The sequence below is a fragment of the Macaca nemestrina genome, chromosome X, assembly GCF_043159975.1.
Source record: "Macaca nemestrina isolate mMacNem1 chromosome X, mMacNem.hap1, whole genome shotgun sequence".
Classification (NCBI taxonomy): Eukaryota; Metazoa; Chordata; class Mammalia; order Primates; family Cercopithecidae; genus Macaca; species Macaca nemestrina.
In genome coordinates this window covers 158117993-158138558 of record NC_092145.1, presented here as the reverse complement: position 1 = coordinate 158138558, position 20566 = coordinate 158117993, and the positions used below count along the sequence as shown (strand labels likewise).

The 20566-nt window shown below is 46.7% G+C and overlaps 1 protein-coding gene across 2 annotated transcripts in view; it reads left to right on the top strand.

The window, feature by feature from the left end:
- Positions 1 to 20566, top strand: part of LOC105478067 (Xg glycoprotein (Xg blood group)) — a 67062-nt gene that overhangs the window by 7855 nt on the left and 38641 nt on the right. For both annotated transcript variants that reach the window (XM_011735036.3, XM_011735035.3), the window contains exons 2-3: positions 13019 to 13060; positions 17007 to 17030. In XM_011735036.3, the coding sequence (XP_011733338.2) occupies positions 13019 to 13060; positions 17007 to 17030 (66 nt within the window). The remainder of the gene's footprint in view (positions 1 to 13018; positions 13061 to 17006; positions 17031 to 20566) is intronic.

Sequence of the window (20566 nt, the reverse complement as noted above, 5' to 3'; positions counted from 1 at the left end):
CTGGTTACCTTTGGGTGGAGTCTCATGGATCCCTGCCACAGTGGGGAGGCAGCTCTGTGGTCTCCAATTCAGTCATGTGTCATTCAATCTATGCAGGCCCAAGGTGACACCCCCAGGTACAGATGCTGCCATCCAGCCATTCTCAACCAGGGATCATGTTTATCCACAGGGACACTTGTCAATATCTCGAGGCAGGGATGCTCCTGGCAACTAGTGGGTGGAGCCCAGGGGTGCTGCTCAACACCCTGCAGTGCACAGGACGCCCCACAGAAAATAATGATCCAACCTCATATGTCAGTAGGACTGAGGTTGAGGAATCTTGCCTTAGCATGAGAGATACTGTCTGTCTGTCTGCCTATCTATAGATCTATCTATCATCTACCATTATCCATGGACCTATCTGTCTCTACTATATCCACCTATTATCTATCTGTCATTTATTGATTATCTATGTCAATGATTTTTCTACCTGTCGTTTATTATCTATCTCTGTCAATGATTTTTCTGTCATCTATCTATCTATCTATCTATCTATCATCTATCTATCTATCATTATCCATTGATCTATCTGTCTCTATTATATCCACTTATTATCTATCTAATCTATGTGTTGATCTATCTGTCAAAAATTTTCTCATTTATTGATTCTCTATCATCTATCATTCTGCCTACTTATCTAACTATCCAACTCTCATCTCTATTATCTATCTGTCTGTCTATCTACTTTCCTAACCAACTCTCATGTCTATCATCTATCATCTATCTGTCTATCATCTATCTACCTATCTATCTTTCTACCTACTTCTCCAACTATCCAACTCTCATCTCTATTATCTATGTATCTATGTATCTATCTATCTTTCTACCTACTTCTCCAACTATCCAACTCTCATCTCTATTATCTATGTATCTATCTATCTATCTTTCTACCTACTTCTCCAACTATTCAACTCTCATATCTATCTATCTATCTATCTATCTATCTATCTATCTATCTATCTGATTATCTATCTATCTATCTATCTATCTACTATCTATCTATCCATCCATCTATCAACCTATTTATCTAGCTGTCCATCATCTATCTATGACATTCTTCTGCTCCCCAGGGATAACTGTGTTCCTCAAGTAACATTTGGCAATGTCTGGAAACAGTTTTGGTAGTTGCACGGGGATGGGTGTTCTGGCGTCTGGTGGGTGGAGACAAGGCATGTTGTTCAACACCTTACAGTGCACAGGACAGCACCCATGACAGAGAGTTATGCAGCTCCAAGTGTCATTAGTGCTGCAGTGGAGAACCTGCTGTTAGTCATAACTTCTAACCCTGGGAAAGGGGACAGGTTGGAAATGTCATGCTCCGGTACACTATAGGAGGTATAGTTGTCTGGAGGTATAGTTGTCTGGAGGTATAGTTGTCTGGAGGTATAGTTGTCTGGAGGTATAGTTGTCTGGAGGTATAGTTGTCTGGAGGTATAGTTGTCTGGAGGTATAGTTGTCTGGAGGTATAGTTGTCTGGAGGTATAGTTGTCTGGAGGTATAGTTGTCTGGAGGTATAGTTGTCTGGAGGTATAGTTGTCTGGAGGTATAGTTGTCTGGAGGTATAGTTGTCTGGAGGTATAGTTGTACCGTACAGTATAGGAGGAACGGTATAGTTGTCTGGGGCATTTTTAAATGGATCTGACTGTCAGAATGCACTTGTAGGATCTTTCCCTCATACGGCATAGAGCCGTTGCACATATAACCCAGAAGCTAAGCATTCCATAGTTTCCTCGTTGGAGTAGGAAGGGGCTGTGCAGAACCAGTCTATGGCTATTTGGCACCTGAGTGTGAAGACATCTGGCAAATATTGGAGCACATAGTCCAAGAAATGTCTCCCCTTCCTTGGATAACAACTGACCCTTCCTTTGAGGTCCCCCCATTCCAGTCATTTTCTTCACTCTTATTGGCACACAGGGGATAGAAAAGTGGGGTTCTGCCTCCAGATGGAGCTCTCCCAGACACTGCTAAGCTTCTGGGAATTCCCCCGATGGATCAGGGGCCAGAGGCACTTAAACCTGTCAGCGATGTGTCCAGCCACAGTGCTGAGGCTGGGAAACTCTGCTGTGGCCTGTGAATCCCAGCCTCTGGGAGGCTTCAGATGTTTAAAAACCCAAGAGGAGTCATCACATCCACAAAAATCTTCACATTTTTATGTGGCAAAATTAGATTTTATAAAAGCTTTAAAAACGTTTGCAAATCTATCTGTCTCCCAAAAAACAGCACATGCTGGGATTGGGGTGATTTTTAAAATTTTCTTCTTCTTGATCTTTGTTAATATGTATATGAGTTAAGTTTCTCCAAAGAAATAGAACCAATAAGATATGTTTATATCTAACTCTATATATACCTATATCTCTATCTGCCTTTCATCTGTCTCAAAAGTCTACCTATCTATTTATCATCTCTATCTCTCTATTATCTATCTGTTCATCTATCTCCAATATCTATCTTCAATATCTATCTATCTATCTATCTATCTATCTATCTATCTATCATATATCCCATCTACCTATCTATTGACCTATCTATCTAAAATACATTTGTTTTCCTTACTTGGGAGGCTGAGGCAGACAGATCCCTTGAGCTCAGGAGTTCAGGGCTGCAGTGAACTATGATTGCACTACTGCACTGCGGCCAGGGCAACAAAGCTAGACCTTGTCAGAAGAAGGAAGAGGAGGAGGAGGAGGAGGAGAGGAAGGGGAAGAGGAAGAGGAAGAGGAAGAAGAAGAAAGAAGAAGAAGAAGAGGAAGAAGAGGAAGAGGAAAGGAGGAAGGGGAAGGGGAGGAGGAAGAAGAGGAAGACAAAGAGGAACAAGCAGAAGCAGAACAAAAAGAGAAAGAAAGAAGAAAGAAAGAAAAGAAGAGAAAACAAAACAAAACAAAACAAAGAAAAAGAAAGAAGTACATTTCAACCTAAGAACATTTCCTTAAACCCGAATGAATGCCTCCTGAGGTTTTTCTAAAAAATATTTTCTTATTGTATTATAATCACAATAAAACGCAATTATAGCCCCACACAGACCTGCTGATCCAGAATCTGCATGTGGCTGGATTCTGGGCTGATCTGGGCATGGAGGCATGTGTCTGTAATCCCAGCTACTCAGGAGGCTGAGGTGAGAGAATTGCTTGAACCCGGGAGGCAGAGGTGAGCTGAGATTGCGCCATTGCACTGCAGTGAGCCGAGATTGCACCGATGCACTCCAGCCTGGGTAAAGAGCAAGACTGTCTCACAAAAAAAAAAAAAAAAAATTAAGGAAGAGTGTTATTCAGGGCATGGGCCAGGCACGTGATGTTGCTGAGATGAAACTGTCTCTCCAGATTGCCAAAGCCTGGTTGTCTCCACTGAACCAGGCTGTCCAATGGCATCCCCATTGTTGTTGACCATGTCCCATGGTTTAACTCTGTTGTGAGCCAAATTGTACCCTCCTCAATTTTACAAATGGAAGTTCTAATCTGTAGGACCTCCAATTGTGACTGTGTTTGGAGATGGGGTCTTTAAAGAGGTGGTTCAGGTGGGGTGCGGTGGCTCAGGCCTGTAATCCCAGCACTTTGGGAGGCTGAGGCAGGCAGATCATGAGGTCAGGAGGTAGAGACCATCCTGGCTAACATGGTGAAACCCCATCTCTACTAAAAATACAAAAAGCACACACACACACAAAATTAGCTGGGCGTGCCTGTAGTCCCAGTTACTTGGAAGCATGAGGCAGGAGAATTGCTTGAACCTGGGGGGCAGAGGTTGCAGTGAGCCGATATCATGCTACTGCACGCCAGCCTGGGTGACAGAGCTAGACTCTGTCTCAAAAAAAAAAAAAAAAAAGAAGTGATTCAGGCAAAATGAGGTCACTAGGTTGGGCCCTGATCCAACAGGACTGCAGACCTTATAAAAAGAAGAGATGAGGACACAGACATGCACAGAGGGATGACCCTCTGCCCATGCCTGGGTCTCAGACGTCCAGCCTCCAGGACTCTGGGAGAATCAATGTCTGTGGTTTACAATCCACCCAGTCTATGGTAGTCCATGATAGCAGCCTGCAATGGACTAAGACATCTCATAAGAAGAGCAGATGAGGACACAGACACACACAGAGGGAGGATCACATGGGGACACAGGGAGAAGATGGCATCTACAAGCCCAGGAGAGAGGCCTCAGGAGGAACCAGCCCTGCCCATACCCTGATCTCAGACGTCCAGCCTCCAGGACTGTGGGAGAATCAATGTCTTTTGTGTATCAGCCACCCAGTCTATGGTATTCTGTGATAGCAGCCTGAGATGGACTAAGACACCTCATAAGAAGAGGAGATGAGGACACAGACACACACAGACGGACAACCCTGTGAGGACACAGGGAGAAGACGGCATCTACAGCCCAAGGAGAGAGGCCTCAGGAGGAACCAGCCCCACCCACACCTTGATCTCAGACCTCTGGCCTCCAGCCTCCAGGACTGTGGGAGAATCAATGTCTGTTGCTTATAAGCCACCCAGTCTATGGTATGCTGTGACAGCAGCCTGAAATGGACTAGGATACCTCTTAAGAAAAGGAGATGAGGACACGGACATACACAGAGGGACGACCACATGGGGACTCATGGAGAAGATGGCATCTACAAGCCCAGGAGAGAGGCCTCAGGAGGAACCGGCCCTGCCCACACCTTGATCTCAGACTTCCAGCTTCCAGGACTGTGGGGGAATCGAGGTTGTTATTTAAGCTGCCCAGTCTTTGGGATTTTATTGTAGCAACTCTGGGAAGCCATTACCAAGTCTCTGTCCTGCAAAGTGAGATCCATGGATCTGTAGCCTTGACATCCCCCGGGAGCTGATGAGAAACACTGCGCCTTGGGCCCAGCCAGACCTGCTGAAGCATAGCCTGTGTGTCACCCATGTCCTGAGGGATCCGCGTGCACGCCACTCTGGGAAGACTGGTTTACCACACACCGTTGACCAGTGCCCCATTGCATGGTCTGTGGTATTTTCCTCAAGTTTTCCTTGCTCCAAAGATGTCTTGCCTTTTGTGATGAATGATGATTCCTTCCTCTTTGAAACAAAATACTTCAACCTCTGGAGACACTGTCTGTTGTGCTACAGACATACACTGAGGCCTGAATTCTCATTGCCAATGGTTGCTCCAATAGAGCTTCAATCTGCAACTGCATAATACGGTCACTGGGAAGTCAAGAGCGGGGCCAATTGGTTGAGCTTCTGGGGAGAGGCTGGGCTGCTCGGATGCTGAGACCGTGGAGGATTCATGGGTTCTGAGGAGCAGATCATGCACCAGGGTGGCCTGCTCAGCTCCGACGTCTACAGCCGCGGTGAGCTGGAGTGTTAGGGAGTCCCTGGATATTCACGTTGAGGTGTGCAGGAGGAGACTCCAGCTGTGTTTGATTTCCTGCCCTGCTGCAAACAAAAACTTCATAACCAATTAGAAAACAGAATGGATTTCATCTTATCCATGGGGATAAAGTGGAACTCATCCCTTGGCAAACAAGGCCCACTGGGAATAAGATTCCCCATTGGGGCAGCAGCCTTCCTTGTCACTTTCTGTTGTAACCTACAGTCCTAACCTAATCATATTATTTAATGTTTTCTATTCTGTGAATCATGCCGTCCTGGGAGACAGTGAGATGGAGCAAAGACACACCTCTTCGGGGCCTGCCAGGCACTCTCCCTAGCATGGAAATAAAGGAAAACCTTGAGTTCCTTCAAGGGAAATGTCAAGGGAAATTCCAGGCACCTCACTGGCCTTGAGAAGTACATGGAGCAGCTTAATAAGCAAGAAGGTGATTGTAGTGTAGAACAATAGCCAAGGAAGAAAGGACCTCAAGATGTTTAGTTTCCTGTAAAGACTAAAGATAACATCCTTTTTTGAGAGGAGTCTTGCTCTGTCACCCAGATTGCAGTGCAGTGGTTCAGTCGGCTCACTGCAACCTCTGGCACCTCCTGGGTTCAAGCGATTCTCATGCATCAGCCTCCCAAATAGCTGGGACTACAGGTACGCGCCACTACGCCCTAATTTTTGTATTTTTAGTAGAGACAGGGTTTCAGCATATTGGCCAGTCTGGTCTCGAACTCCTGACCTCAGGTAATCTGCCCGCCCTGGCCTCCCAAAGTGCTGGGATTCCCAGTGTGAGCCACCATGCCCAGCCAAGGTAACATCTTACTATATGGCCCTGAGTTGATCTTCAGGAACCCAGACCCCCGCCAAATAAAAAATGCCATCTGCTGGCTCATAGTCGAGTAAGAGAAACTGAGGCCTGAATTCTTATTGCCAATGTTTGTTCTAAATTCCTTCCCTGGAGCGTGTGGTGGCGGGAGGGGTGTGGAGGGGGGTGCAGGGAGGTGCTGGAGGAAGTCACACCCATGGGCCAAAACTAGCATTCATTTTTGCTGACCCCAAATGTTCACACAAAGCTTTACCTCCTTAACCGATGACAAATCAGAGAAGCTTTGAATCCTCATTAGGCCCCTGCTTCCAGGTACCCCACCTTTTTAGGTCAAAGCAATGTATAGCCTGCATGTATTATGGCTTTGCCTGTAACCTCTGCCTCCTTGCCGTTGAAAACCCTCACCTACTGGCCACCCAGGGGGTTGAGTCTTAAGGCATCAAGGAAGTTGCCTGATGCCCTCTAAATAGCTTGGAATAAATGCCTCACTTCCTTACACTGCAATCCCGATGGCAGTGTTCGGCTTTACTGCACTGGGCTGGTGGACCTGAGTTGAGTTTGTTGGAGGTGTTCGAACCAGGGCAACCCCAGCTTGAGTAGGGGCTGGGTAAAATGAGGCCGAGAGCTGCTGGGCTACATTCCCTGATGGTCAAGGCATTCTAAAGGTACAGGATGAGATGAGAAGTTGGCACAAGATTCAGGTCATAAAGACCTTGCTGATGAAACAGCTTGCTGTAGAGAAGTTGGCCACGTTTTACCAAATCCAAGATGGCGACGAGAGTGACCTCTGGTGGTCCTCACTACTGCCTTCCCACCGGCGCCATGACAGTTTACAAATGCCATGGCAGTGTCAGGAAGTTACCTTCTACGGTCTAAAAAGAGGAGCCATGAATACTCTACTCTTTGTTTAGCATATCATCAAGAAATAACCATATAAATGGGCCGCCAGCGGCCCTGGGGCTGCTCTATGGAGTAGCCATTCTTTATTCCCCTACTTTCCTAATAAACTTGCTTTCACTTTATGGACTCACCACACATTCTTTCTTGTGCAAGACCCAAGAACCCTCTGCTGGGGTCTGATTTCAGACCCTTTCCAGTAACAAGTTCAGTCACAAGAGCCATTATCATATGCTTTCTATATATTCACATATATAGTTTTTAATTGCTGAGCTGGAGTCAAAGAGAAACCTTAGGATTTGCCTGAAGGAAGTTAAGATTTGTTCTTCTCGGGGTCCCTGTGCCAGGTTTGTAGAACCTCAGAACTTTCCCCTCTGTGGGCTTCCTCAAGCTGAGAAGGGTTCTTTCTATGGGTTTAAGACCCACTAAGTGGCTTCGACCGCAGCAGCTGACCCCAGAAAGATTGGTTTAAATGAACCCACACTTCAGAGAAAACCAGTACAATCCTATGTAAAGAAAGAAAAAACAGGCGGGGGGCAGTGGCTCATGCCTGTAATTACAGCACTTTGGGAGGCCGAGGCAGGTGGACCACTTGAGGCCAGGAGTTCAAGACCATCCTGGCCAATATGGTGAAACCCCGTCTCTACTAAAAATACAAAAATTACCTGGGCGTAGTGGCACGCACCTGTAATCCCAGCTACTCGCGAGACTGAGGCAGGAGAATCGCTCAAACCAGGGAGGTAAGGGTTGTAGTGACCCAAGATTGCGCCATTGCACTGCAGCCTGGGCAACATAGTGAGATTCGATATCAAAAAAAAAAAAAAAAGGACAGGCGTGGTGGCTTATGCCTGTAATCCCAGCACTTTGGGAGGCCAAGGTGGGCGAATCACGAGGTCAGGAGTTCGAGACCAGCCTGGTCAACATGGTGAAACCCCATCTCTATTAAAAATAAAAAAAAAAAATAGCTGAGCATAGTGGGAGGCGCCTGTAATCCCAGTTACTCTGGAGGCTGAGGCAGGAGAATCGCTTGAACCTGTGAGGTGGAGGTTGCAGTGAGCTGAGACTGCGCCATTGTACTCCAGCCTGGGCAACATAGTGAGGTTCTATATAAAAGAAGAAAAAGAAAGAAGGAGAAAGAGAGAAAGAGAGAGGGAGGGAAGGAGGGAGGGAGGGAAGGAAGGAAGGAAGGGAGGGAGGGAGGGAGGAAGGAAGGAAGGAAGGAAGGGAGGAAAGAAGAGAACAATTGCTTTAAAGAGCTTTGTTTCTCCAGGGCACGCAGATCAAAGGATATTGGATTGAATAGTGAAACAGAAGAGCCTGTCTGAATTTACTAATGTGGTTGCACGTCCTGTGATGACTCGAATTCAATTCCGTGGTGTACAGATTCTGCTGGCAACAGCGGTAATTGGGGTCAGGGATTTAGACAGTCTCTGTGTGTTCTTTTTATTTTCCGCTGAGAGCCTGCCGGGAGCTGATTTTCTTCTTTAGATTGAGGTAAATAATTCAGTGGGAAGCAGAGGTTTTGCTGTGGGTCGATTGCTCTCCTGTGCTGCGTGGCAGCTGTGCTGGTGGCAGCTAATGTTCAGTGGGCATTGGCCTTGACATTGCATTATTATTATTTGAGCAACGGTACGTTCTTTGCTTGGCAAAATTGCTGTTTGTTATATTGACTTTCTGGGGTCGTGGCCCCTGATGTGTTACTGAAAATCATGGACACAAAGCAGATGGATTAATTGGAGAAAAGACATACAAATGTATTTAACGTGTATACAGGGGAGCATTCAGAATGAAGACCCCAAGTTACAAGGGGAGATTGTCTATTTTTATGCTTTGGTTCAACCAAGTCTGGATAGCTGTGTAGAAATAGGGTTGGACAAAAAGGGCCTGATCCAATGCTGAAGGTCTGAGCGGGGAAACCCAGCCAGGCCTGTGTATCTAGATTCTTCTGGGCCTCTCTCTCTCTCTCTCTCTTTTTTTTTTGAGGCGGAGTCTCACTCTGTTGCCAGGCTGGAGTGCAGTGGCGTGAAATCGGCTCACTGCAAGCTCCGCCTCCCGGGTTCACGCCATTCTCCTGCCTCAGCCTCCCGAGTAGCTGGGACTACAGGCGCCCGCCACCTCACCCGGCTAAATTTTTTGTATTTTTAGTAGAGACAGGGTTTCACGGTGTTAGCCAGGATGGTCTGGATCTCCTGACCTTGTGATCCGCCCGCCTCGGTCTCCCAAGTGCTGGGATTACAGGCGTGAGCCACCGCGCCCGGCCTGTGCCACTCTTTATACAGATAGGATAGAGGGACAGTTAGAGTCCTGTTTTTAGGTTTTATGGCTGGCTTTGAGGGAGAGGTGTTCTTGTTTCTGGGACCCGTCTTGGGAAGAGGGATTCTAGTTCCTTCGGTGCCTCAGGGGAGAATGGGACTCAGAGACCCAGGGGCTGGAGAAGTTCCGAGAGAAACGGCTGCTTCTGAGGCTGCTGCTGAGGCCTGCCCTTGGCGGTATTGTTTCCTAAGCCTGAACCACGTGTAGGTCTGAATCAACGTAAGGAATTTGGGTGGGGGGCAGGGGAACTCCAATAAGAAGCATCTTTGACTCTGGCAGAGGTGGAATTTGGGCCCAAGAGGGGTTTGGTGACTGTGGGCTACAGAAGAATGCTTCAAAGCGCTGTGTCACATGGCTGGGGTCCTGAGCACAGCTTTACCGGGGGCTCATGTGTAACGCTCGGCCCTCCCATCCACCAACAGGAGCCACTTAATCGACATCTCCAGGATGCCAGCAACCGAGGACCATTGTCACAGTCCCAGCACAAAATGAGGCTGCTTTCTTCTTGGGGGTTTAGGGATCCCAGAACACAAGGATTTGATTAAAAGCTGCTGAGTTCACTAAGTATAAGCAAAGCAAATCGGAAACAGATCTCCTGTTCCTGCCCCGTCTTATGTTCCCGGTGGAAAATAAACCCCGTGAAAGCAATAGCGTCATGTGCAACCCCGACCTTGGAGACAGAGAGCCCAGAGTTAGCATCGTCTACCTGGGACATCTCCCAGCCCAGGGTTCTTACTCCAGGCCCATGAGGACCCCAGCCGTGACTTTGCTGTAACTTCCCCGGAGAGGAGAGAGGACAGGGGGCCCTGCCTGGGAGATAGATTTCCTGCCTGGCGTGCAGGACTGGAGACTGTCTCAGTGCCCAGGCCGCCTGATGCTGGCCAGAGTCCGCCTTGTTTATGTAACGAGGTCTGGGTGTGACCGACAACAGCCTCGTGTGTATGAGTCACGAATGCAGCAACTTCTGGCTGCAGTGCAACCCCTGAAACCAAGCAAAGCCCAAAACCCCCAGGCTCCACTTCCTCTGCGACACTCCCCACCCTCAATTCCTGTCATCCCCCAGGGTCATCCAGAGCATCTCAAAGCTGAAGGAACCTCCGCTGCAACCTGGCCTCCTGCTGCAGGATGAGACGAGCTGTCTGCAGCCCTCCCATGCCGCCTGCCTGTTTTATGCAACAGCATTTCAGAGCGGAGGGACTGGGAGGGGAGAGATAACACTGAGGCCTTTGGTTATTTAGGGCAACAGCAGGGAGTGGCCGGGTACACGGATTGGGAGGAGATTGTTAAGTAGTTGCTGAGGGGATGCCTGGAATTGCTGGGATGGGCCGAGATACAACGCAGTGAAAGATATTGGTCAACGGTGAACACGGATTGGAATGTAAATTCTCAGGGTGTGTGCATAGCCAAGACGCTTAACTCTGGGGTCCTGGACAGGTGTCTTGACTGGAACTGCTGGCAGCCTTGGAGGGGAGACGTCGCCCGGATCCAAGAGGCTGAGGCGGCTCCTGTCCCTGAGCCCAGTCTGAGCAGCTTGGACCATGATGACCAAGAGAGCTGGAGGAGGCCAGGTGCAGTGGCTCACGCCTGTAATCCCAGCATTTTGGGAGGCCAAGGCAGGCGGATCACTTGAGGTCAGGAGTTCGAGACCAGTCTGGCCCAACATGGTGAAACCCTGTCTCTACTAAAAATACAAAAGTTAGCTGGGCGTGATGGCATGCACCTGTAATCCCACTTACTTAGGGGGCTGAGGCAAGAGAATCGTTTGAACCCAGGAGGTGGGGGTTGCAGTGGGCTGAGATTGTGCCACTGCACTCCAGCCTAGGCGACAGAGCGAGACTCCATCTAAAAACAAAACAAACAAAAAGAAAACAACAACAAATAGGGAGAATGCTGGAGGGAGCAAAGAAGGGCTGGGTTGTTCTTCAAGGCGAGCCTGCAGTGATCACTGGCAGCAGAGAACATCATCTGAGAGGGACGTGGGGCACCCAGAGTTTGAGAGAAATGGCTGTGTGGGATTTGACCTGCGATGGCACCACCAGCTCCCAGCCTCCAGTCTGGGCCCAGGGGCAGCTGCTGTGTGCGCCCTGGGCTCAGAGTCCCCCTTCCCTCCAAGGTTTGTGACTCTGTCCTGACTTAGGGGCTCCTGTCTGGGGATGCACCTTCTGCTCTGGAGAGGCCCTGATTACCTCCACGAGGAGCCGCAAACCTGCCTGGGTGGCATCCGGCTGGAGCCATGCCACAGGCTGTACGAATCTATGTTGGAGCCCTTGAACCTTCCCACAGAGCAAGCATCACCCAGGCAGACAGATTTTTGGGAGGGAGACAGACATCAGAGTTGGGGAGAGCCAGCACCGAGGGCTCACCTGGTTGCCCCAGGCTTAGTCTCCTCCATGGCTTAGTGTTTGAGTGAGAGGTTGTCCCCCCTGGACAATTCTGCAGGTTCTGACTCTGCTCCTGCCTTGCCCTGAACGTCCCGGAACCTCAGGTTCTTCCTTTGGGAAATATGCATGCTGGTCATACCAACATCCTCGGGTGGGCGGATGAGATGCTTGGGTGCCTGGTATTATTGCAACAGAACACAATGCATAGTAACTGCTGATTCAATGTGCTCCTGGCTGCATCCTCTACTTCCTGATAAATTCTCTGGTGGTGTTTTCTCTACAAGGTTAGTACTGGCAGGGGGCAAGGGAGGAATAAGAGCAAGGTGTGCATATGTGTCAGCAAGAGGGACTCTTCATTCTCACAAATTCTGCAGTGTGTTTTTAATGATGAGTCACAAAGATGTGAATGTTCTCTTCTCTCTGCTGCAGACACATTCATTAGGTTAACTGCTTTTGGATCAGGTAGAAACCTCAGCTTGTCCACAGAGGTTGCTTCCTGACCCTGTATTTGTCAGCATAGGCTAGCTGCTGTAACAGACATCCCCCAAAGAATGAAAAGTTTGTGTCTTTTTTGTGTTGCAGCCAGGTGAGGTGGCAAAGGTGTCCTATGCTCCATATAGTCTCTCAGGGATCCAGGATCCTCACATTGTTATGCTTCACCTTCTTCTAGGGCAGCCCCTCTCAACGTAGACTCTGTGTGGGGTGGGGGGCGGGGGGCAGGAAATGCCAGTTCTAAGCTGTGAGTGGTACAGTCCAGAGTCCAGGAGAGAAGTCTATGTGCTTGGAGAGAGGCTTCCTTCAAAGTTTCCTGGCCTTGAGCAGGAATGAAGCTCTGACACAAGTTGCAACGTGAATGCAACTCAAGAGCATCATGCTCAGTGAAAGAAGCAAGGCACAAAATACCACATATTGTAGGATTCTATTTATACGAAATTCACAGAACAGACAATTCATGGAGACAGAAAGTGGATTAGTGGTTGTCAGGGGCTGGGGAGGCGGAAGGGGAAGTGACTGCTGAATGGGGACACAGGTCTTCTTTTGGGTAATGAGTATGTTCTGGGACTAGGTGGAGGTGGTGGTTGCATCTCCCACGTAGCTCATAGTCAGGTTAGTTTTAGTGCTCTGGGTGACCCTAGGCTTGCAGGAGGAGGGGAGCAGCATGAGGTGAGGAACAAGGGGGATTCTGGCTTTTCTATCATGGGGTGACTTATGCCCTGTTTGCTCCCAATAGGTCAAAGAGACTTTGACTTGGCGGACGCCCTTGATGACCCCGGTAAGTGCCGATATTTCAAGGGGAGCCTTCTCTTTTCAGCTTGGATCTAACAGCATCAGCTGTATAGTTACTTTGGGGTTGGATTGGGCCAGTGTTGGGAATTTCTTGGTGTTGAGAGCTCTGTTCTTCGTGGGAGATTACAAACGCCTCGAGACAAACATTTACACACTCTCTAAATGTCTCAGACTCATTTCTTGGTAGGTCTGTGCTTCTAAACCTGTGGTTTAGGAATATGCTAGTATTTTATTATTTTATTTTATTTTATCTTACTTTATTTTACTGAGATGGGAGTCTCGTTCTGTTGCCCAGGCTGGAGTGCAGTGTTGCAATCATAGCTTACCACATAGCCTCAACTTCCCGGCTCAAGTGATCCTCCCACCTCAGCCTCCCAAGTAGCTGGAACAACAGGTGTGTGCCCCCATGCCAAGCTTTTTCTTTTCTTTTCTTTTCTTTTTTTTTGTAGAGACGGATTCTCACTACGTTGCCGAGGTTGGTCTTGAACCCCTGGGCTCAAGCAATCCTCTCAAAATGCTGGGATTACAGACGTGCACCAGCATAACCGGCCCAGTTTCTGCTTTTCTTACACTTCATTTCATGTCCCTCATTGTCCTACACCCTGGTCCCAATCCATGGCCTCCAATCTCTCCTCCCAGAGCACACTTCATTCTGTTCTCCCATCAGCTTGTCTGGTTACCTTCAATCATGGGGCTGTGAGTTTTTCTTCTCCAGGGTACTGAGGACCTGGAATCTTCCCATTCGGTGTTTTATCAGTTCAAGGTCAGCTGGAATGTTTCTGACTGACCAGAATGCTGAAAATATGCATCCTGGGCCCTGCAGAAAGTCCTGCTCGAGGCAGACAGTCTAATTGAGATTCAAACATTTATTGTGAAAGAAAAATAATCTTTTATGTACACAGAGGAAGACTCTATTGGGCTTTAGCATTGGGAACAACTGGTCGACCAGGGCAGTTACATAATGGTGTTTGCTGGAGGAAGAGAGAATGATAACCAGATCTGATCCTAAAAAGCCGACAACAAGACAGTAGGAACTCATCTCTTTCCCAGTTTTCTGCGCACAGTGATGTTTTTGCTAATAATGATCCTACAAAGCAGATACAAAATTGTTGTCAGTGCAACAGGAAAATGTAATGACCCACCCCAACATGAAGTTGCCATTTCTCCCATCAAGTTAGAAAAGATGAAGATTGAATCTTACCCTGTCAAGGCAGACTGAGGGGTGGGAGTTGGAGGCAGGTGTGTGGTTGCAACCACTTTGGAAGCATTGGGGGATTTTCTCCAAAATTCAGACCGAGTGTGTAGCACCAGCATTTGGTTTGGACAAAGAATGAGGCATAGCTGCAAGAGAACCCTGTGCAATAGTGAAGGACGGGCTGGCTGGTAGGCTCAGATACAGAACAAGACATATTACTGATCTGGAAGATCACTGACATGTGACCCAGGAGTTCCACTCCTAGACAGGTACCCAAGAGAATTGGGAGCAGGGACTCAAACAGATATTTGTGTACCTATGTTTACAGCAGCAATCTTCACAATAAGCCAAAGGTGGAAACAACACAACTGTCCATCAGGAGATGAATGAATGAACGCAATGTGGTCCCTCCATGCAACAGAATATTATTTGGCTGTAAAAAGGAAGAGGGGTTCTGATACATGCTTCACGAGCCTTGAAAATGTGCTCCGTGAAAGAAGCCAGGCACAAAAGGCCACAGGGTGTAGGATCCCATTAATATGAAATATCCAGAACAGGCAAATTCAGAGAGACAGAAAGTGGCTTAGCGATGGTTGGGCTGGAAGAGGGGAGAAAAGGGAGGGACTGCTCGTGGTTATGGGGTCTCCTTTTGGGGGGATGAAACTGTTCTGGAACAGATAGAGGTGGTGATTGTACAGTATTGTGAAAATATGAAACACCATTGAATTGTACACCTTAAAATGTCAAATTTTATGATATGTGAGTTTCATGTTGATTTTTTAAAAATCACAGAAATAAACTTCCTTACCACTCACCTGTTACTACCTTTTCATTGCTCACCTAGAAGACTGCCAGTGCCTGCAAACACATCTTTGAATGCATCATTTTGCTGCCAAGAGCCCCCCATGAATGGGCAGGCATGTGCCTGCTCATCCACAGCCCTTCCATATGGGAAGGAAGCCCCAGTGCACAGGAACCACAGTCACCTGTATGGCGACTGTGGGGTATTTGCTTTTCACTGTCTATACTGCTTGGGCTTTAAGAAACTCTGTGAGTGTATCACTATTTTAAAAAATCTTTATAATTTTACATTTTAAAAAGAAGATGGAGAAAGGAAGGATGGGAGAGAGGGAGGGAGGGTGGGAGGAGAAAGGAAGGGAAAAGGAAGAGAAGCAAGAAAAGAGAAGGAAACAGTGAAAGGAGGGAGGAAAAGAGGGAGGGAGGGAGGAAAAAAAGGATGGAAAGAAGGAGGGAAGAAAAGGGAGGAGAGGGCCGGGCGCGGTGGCTCAAGCCTGTAATCCCAGCACTTTGGGAGGCCGAGGCGGGCGGATCACAAGGTCAGGAGATCGAGACCACAGTGAAACCCCGTCTCTACTAAAAATACAAAAAATTAGCTGGGCGCGGTGGCGGGCGCCTGTAGTCCTAGCTACTCAGGAGGCTGAGGCAGGAGAATGGCGTGAACCCAGGAGGCGGAGCTTGCAGTGAGCCGAGATCGCGCCACTGCACTCCAGCCTGGGCAACAGCGTGAGACTCCGTCTCAAAAAAAAAAAAAAAAAAAAAAAAAAAAAAAGAAAAGGGAGGAGAGAGGGAACGATGGAGGGAAGGAAGGAAGAAGAAAGGAGATGAGATAGGAAAAGAATGAGGGAAGGAAGGAAGGAGGAAGGGAAGAAAGGAAGAAAGGAGCGGGGGAAGGAAAGAAAGACAGATGGGGGAAGAAAGGAAGAAGAAGGAAAAGAAAGAAGGAAGGATGGAGGGAAGGAAGGAGAGGGGGAGGGGAGGAAGGAAGAAAGGAGGGTGGGGAAGAAGAAAAGAAGAAGGGGGAAAAGGAGAGAGGGAAGGAAGAAAGGAGAGAAGGAAGGAAGGAGAGGAAGAAGGAAGAAGTGAGGGCAGGAAGGGAGAGGGAGGTGGCAGGAAGGAGAAAAGGTGATGGGAAACCTTCAATTAAAATACAGGACATGCGAAATCGTATGTCCCCTTTGGAGCTTCAGACTCTCCTTTTTGCAGTCTCTGCACCCCCAGTGAATGCCCCCACCACACGTATACCCCTGTGTTCCAGCTTCCTCCTACCAAGGCAATGCGAGGCTGTTATGTGAACCATGCTTTCAAATACACTGTTTCCTCTGTTCGGAAGAAGTCTGGCCATTGCACAGCCCTGAAGCTCCAATTTTCCCAGCCATGGCCGACTCCACCTCCTTTGACTTATCTTCCTCAAACCTCCTCCTGCCCCTGTCTGCCCACCCTCACTGCACACCCAGGTTCACTGAGCAGGGTGGTCACAGGCTGCACCCTGAGCACTCCTGACCTGATAGCCACATCCATGCAATACATATTTGCTGAATGAATAAATGAGTGAATGAAAGAAAGTGAGAAAAGCCATCATTTTAGAAGCTGAAAGTCTTTATCTTTTCTTTTGCCTCCCCCTGCCCCGCTCTCCACCGTCCAGCTCTATGGTGGCTCTACGGGCAGGTAGCTCACTTACTTGTCTTGGATGTTCTCAGCTACTTTGACCATCCTGTGGGCATCCTCACAGCCTCAAGGGTGGATTGTTTTTGAATGGATTTTAAGGGTGTTTTCTTGCTTTTCTTCTGAATACAACATGGAATTTGTGTCCATATCATTTACTTTGTATTGCTTTGTCACTCCCTTTTCATCTTTCATCAGGGCGTTCATGGCCTTTCTTTGTGCTTCTGATGAATCTTCAATGCATATTGAATTTATTTTCTCTCTTTGTTCACAGAACCCACCAAGAAGCCAAACTCAGGTGAGTGACTCTTTGGCTGGGAAAAACTGAGGCAATGTCCTTGAACTGATGCTCATGGAGGGATGGTTGAGGATGTTTTACAGAACTCTGGGGTGTATGAAGAAGATGCAAAAACTATACCAGATAGTAGATATTGAAAGCAAAATGTGGTGATTAGGGAAATGCAGATCACAACCACAGTGAAGCACCACTTCATACTCACTGAGATGGCTAAAATCTAAAATGGAAAATAACAAGTGTTGGCAAGGATGTGACAAAACTGCAACGTTTGTACATTGCTGGTGGGAGTCTAAAATGGTACAGCCACTGTGAACAAATTCTTTGGTGGATTCTCAAAAAGTTAAATATAGAATTACTCTGTGAACCAGCAATTCCACTCCAAGGTATGTACTCAAAATAATTGAAAACAAGGGTTCTAAGAAAAATATGTACACAAATGTTCACAGCAGCACTATTCATTATAGCTAAAAGGCAGAAATAACTCATATGTTCATCAGTGGAAGGAATGGATAAACAAAATGTGGTCCATCCACACAATGGAATATTATTTAGCCTTGAAGAGGAATGAAGCACTGAAAATTGATACAAAGTGGTTGAGCCTCAAAAACATTTTACAAAGAGAAAGAAGCCAGACACAAATAATCACATAGTGTATATTTTTATGAAAATGAAATTTCAAGAATAGGCGAATCCCTAGAACCAGAAGCAGTGTCGTGACTGCCAGGGGCTGGAGGGGAAAGGGACAGTGACTGCTTGATAAAATCCAGGTTTCTTTTTGGGGGGACAAAAGTGTTCTGGAAGTACACAGAGGTGATGGCTGCAAAACACTCTGAATGTTCTAAATGCCCCTGAATTGTTCATTTTTAAATGGCGAATTATATGTAAATTTTGCTTCAATTTATTTATTTATTTATTTTCAATTAAAAAGGTAACCTTTGGCCAGGGGTGGTGGCTCACACTTGTAATCCCAGTGCTTTGAAAGGCTGACGTGGGCAGATCACCTGAGGTCAGGGGTTCGAGACCAACCTGGCCAACATGGTGAAACCCGGTCTCTACTAAATATAAAAAAATTAGCTGGGCATGATGGCACATGCCTGTAATCCCAGCTACTTGGGAGGCTGAGGCAGGAGAATCACTTGAACCTGGGAGGCGGAGGTTGCAGTGAGCCGAGATCACACCACTGCACTCCAACCTGGGTGACAGAGCAAGATTCCGTCTCAAAAAAAAAAAAAAGAAAAAAGAAAAAGAAATAACTCCCAGACTTCTAGCAGACGGCCTTCCTGACATGAGAGATGTCAGGAAGTCAATGGACAGGCATTTATAGGTTGTTCAGGAAATGTTCACTATCAAGCAAGAATTGAAAATGCAGCTAAATTGCTGTTGGAGAGTGATGATAGCGTAAATATTTCCAACAAGGAGCTCTGCAATTCTTGCTGAAAAATCTTCCAAATGATGCTCTGCCTTAAGAAGAAATTCACACCCTGAATAGCACAGCAGGATGCGAACAGCAATGCCAGCCAAAGACATTGGAAACAAGCCGGTAAAACTAAGTGATTGTTAGCTGTTTAACAAAATAATAACTGGTGTTAACAACAAAGTGAAACTTAATTTCTAAAGATTAGGCTACCTTCACAGAGAGGATAAGAAAGGGAAGAAGTGAGTAAAAGTAGTTAGATGTTGCTGGATTTTGACATTTTAAGGTTAAGTGTTCCTGTTAAAAATAGAAATTGAACATATAACTCCTGAACTAGTGGAGGAAAATGAAGAATGAAGAATAAAATTAAATACAAAAAAATGAAGAATAAAATTAAATACCAAAATTAGCCAAGTGTCGTGGTGAGCGCCTGTAGTCCCAGCTACTCAGGAAGCTGAGGTGGGGGCATCACTTGAGTCCTGGAGGTAGAGGTTGCAGTGAGCTGAGATTGCGCCACTGCCCTTCAGCCTGGGTGGCAGAGCCAGGCTTTGTCTCAAAAATAAAAAAATAATAATAATAAATTAAAAAACTGAATACTAAATGGAAGTTAGGAAGGAAGGAGTTAAAAAAGAAGAAAAGTAAAATAAAATAGTAGGAATAGCGTATCCTTAGTTTTGTTCGATGTTCAATGATTTAATAAATCTGTAAAAAGACAGAGATTAGATTATGCAATTTAAAATGTTTCATGCTATTTACAAGAGAAGCGTTTGCAACAAAATGCCAAAGGGAAGGTGAAAATAGCTAGGAAAAAAAAATGCGCAAAACAAATACCAATAGAAAGAAAGCCAAGTTGGGCTAGCAAAATCAGACAAAATAACCCTCGAGGTGCAAACAACTTTGAGGCCCAAATAGAGGTTCTTCACACTAAAAGAATGATTCTTTGAATGATAATGGAATCTTGACCCAGCCTGCACCTCAGGTTAAGTCAAAAGTGGAAATTTAAAGATCTAAGTGTGAGATATTAAAAAGCATTTCCCCAGAAATACCAGGATCTGTAGATGGAAATGTTATTAAGAAATAAGATGTGGAGCTGGGCGTGGTGGCTCACACCTGTAATCCCAGCGCTTTGGGAGGCCGAGACTGGCGGATTTCTTGAGCCCAGGAGTTTGAGACTAGCCTGGGCAACATAGTGAGACCCCATCTTTAAAAAAAAATTAAAAAAACATTAGCTGGACATGGTGGCATGCACCTGTGGTCCCAGTTACTCCGGAGGCTGAGGTGGGAGGATCACCTGTGCCCAAGAGAGGTTGAGGCTGCAGTGAGCCATGATCACGCCACTGCACTGCAGCCTGGGTGACAGAGTGAGACCCTGTCTCAAAAGAAAAAAAAAAAGAAATGAAAACCGTAGCTCAGAGACAGAGAAACTGAGCAATGCATAGGTTCAGAAGGGTTTGAAACAGACTGACTAAATTGTGTCTTGGCATATGAGACAGGTCGCAGTTATAAAACAATGAGAGAAGAAACCAAATTCCACATAGGCAGGACTGAGACAATTGGCTGTTCTTGTGGATGATATGTGATCAAATCTCAACTTCATGCAAAACTTTTTTTTTTTGGAGACGGAGTCTCGCTCTGTCACCCAGGCTACAGTGCAGTGGTGTGATCTCACCTCCCTGCAAACTTCTCCTCCAGGGTTCAAGTAATTCTTGTGCCTCAACTGGGACTACAGGCATGTGCCACCACGCCTGGCTAATTTTTGCATTTTTAGTAGAGATGCGGTTTCACCAAGTTGGCCAGGCTGGTCTCGAACTCCTGACCTCAGGTGATCTGCCCATCTCGGTCTCCCAAAGTGCTGGGATTACAAGTGTGAACCACAGTGCCCGGCCTCATGTAATACTTAAAAATGAACTACAGGTGGATTACAAACCTGAATGTAAAAGAAAAAAAATTTTTTTTATTTTGAGAAATAGAGGGAAATATCTTATAACCTCAGGTTTAGGAGTTTTTCTTAGATAAAATACAAAAAGCATAACCATGCCTGTAGTCCCAGCTACTCAGGAGGCTGAGGCATAAGAATCACTTGAGCTTGAGAGGCGGAGGTTGCAGTGAGCCGAGATCCTGC